General features: G+C 40.8%; 1 protein-coding gene across 1 annotated transcript in view; it reads right to left on the reverse strand.

Moving 5' to 3' along the window:
• LOC106879251 (synaptojanin-1) overlaps positions 1-1,406 on the reverse strand; it is a 124,060-nt gene that overhangs the window by 76,921 nt on the left and 45,733 nt on the right. The window contains exon 2 of the mRNA XM_052972571.1: positions 1,037-1,123. Coding sequence (XP_052828531.1) covers positions 1,037-1,123 — 87 coding nt within the window. The remainder of the gene's footprint in view (positions 1-1,036; positions 1,124-1,406) is intronic.

Consider the following 1,406-nt stretch of genomic DNA (forward strand, 5'->3'; position numbering starts at 1 on the left):
GCGTTGTGAGTGTTTATTGAGCGAAAACACCTAAAGCTCCACGAGGCTCCGGCAGGGGATGGTGGCGAACCCTGCTGTACTCTTTCACCACAACTTTCTCTCACTCTTACTTCCTGTTTCTGTTGTGCCTGTAATTCAAAGGGTCAGCCTTGTCACACTGTGTCACGCTGAATATCCCCGAGAACTACGTTAAGGGTACATGTGTCTGTGGAGTGCTCAGCCACTTGCACGTTAATTTCACGAGCAGGCTGTTCCGTTGATTGGATCAAATGGAACCCTCGACGTTGTAAGCGACGAAGTGCCAACAACAAAGATATACTAGGTCTCTAAAAATATGGGGGATATATGGGATAGTCATGATTAAAACGTCTTTGATCATAGTTCTACTTGACCAGAGCTGACTTGGGGCTAAACAACAAGAAAGGGTCAGGCAGAGGTGGACTTAGTTGATATCTTACCTGTGGAGACAATGTCCTGCTAGTGGCAGAATATGGAACACCATAACCATACATTTGGATGCTTTATGGGCACCCTCTCAATCTGACCATCTAGGTTCTCATTTACAAGGGGGTGTTGAAAAGTTCCTGGCTTTAAGGGTATCATGAAGGGCCTGGTTGAAAACCCAACCTTCTGAGTTATTTTACAGGGCTTAGAAAACCTGAAGGACTGCTGCATTAAATGTGTGAATCTGAGAGGGGGATATGTTGAATAAAATCTTAATTAACTGATTCTCTTATATTTTCGTTTACCCAAAGCCAGGAACTTTTCAGCACCCCCTCATGTGATTATATTGGACAATAAACCAATACAGAATAAGAGTCAGCAACAGATGGAGGTGGGTGGGTCACAACCTACAAGTGGGACACAGACGTTTTCTGTGAGCTTTGGGTCTTTGCTAAAATGATCCTTATTCACATATTTCTTTTCTTCTGTTGGAGGTTTCACTTATATGATATTGAAATTTTACACTGGTGTAAACATAAAAAGAAAATACATTAAACAGGAAGAATATAAAAGATAAGATGTGTTAATTTACCTGACTTGATCTGCAGTACACCAAGGCAACCATAGCCATCAAATGCCTTAGTATAATTCTTCTTAACAGAGAGACTTTCTTCGGCAGCTAGAAACAGAAAAAAAAAAAAAAAAATTATATAATCATCATTTTACCATTCATTTTTTTTTATCAAGCTTGTAAGGTAAATATGGTGCCACATAAAAAGTACCCAGAACATTCTGTAAAGCGGTTGGTGTTAAGAAGGGCATCCAGTTGTAGAACTATGCCAAAACAGACAATGGTGCTTGGTATGGCCCCTGGCCTTGCCAATTCCTGTCAAACCATCCAGCCCATGCCAGCATGAAAAATGGATGATGATGATTAAATATGTGTGTGTGTGTGTGTGTGT

Source organism: Octopus bimaculoides, chromosome 13 (assembly GCF_001194135.2).
Source record: "Octopus bimaculoides isolate UCB-OBI-ISO-001 chromosome 13, ASM119413v2, whole genome shotgun sequence".
Taxonomy (NCBI): domain Eukaryota; kingdom Metazoa; phylum Mollusca; class Cephalopoda; order Octopoda; family Octopodidae; genus Octopus; species Octopus bimaculoides.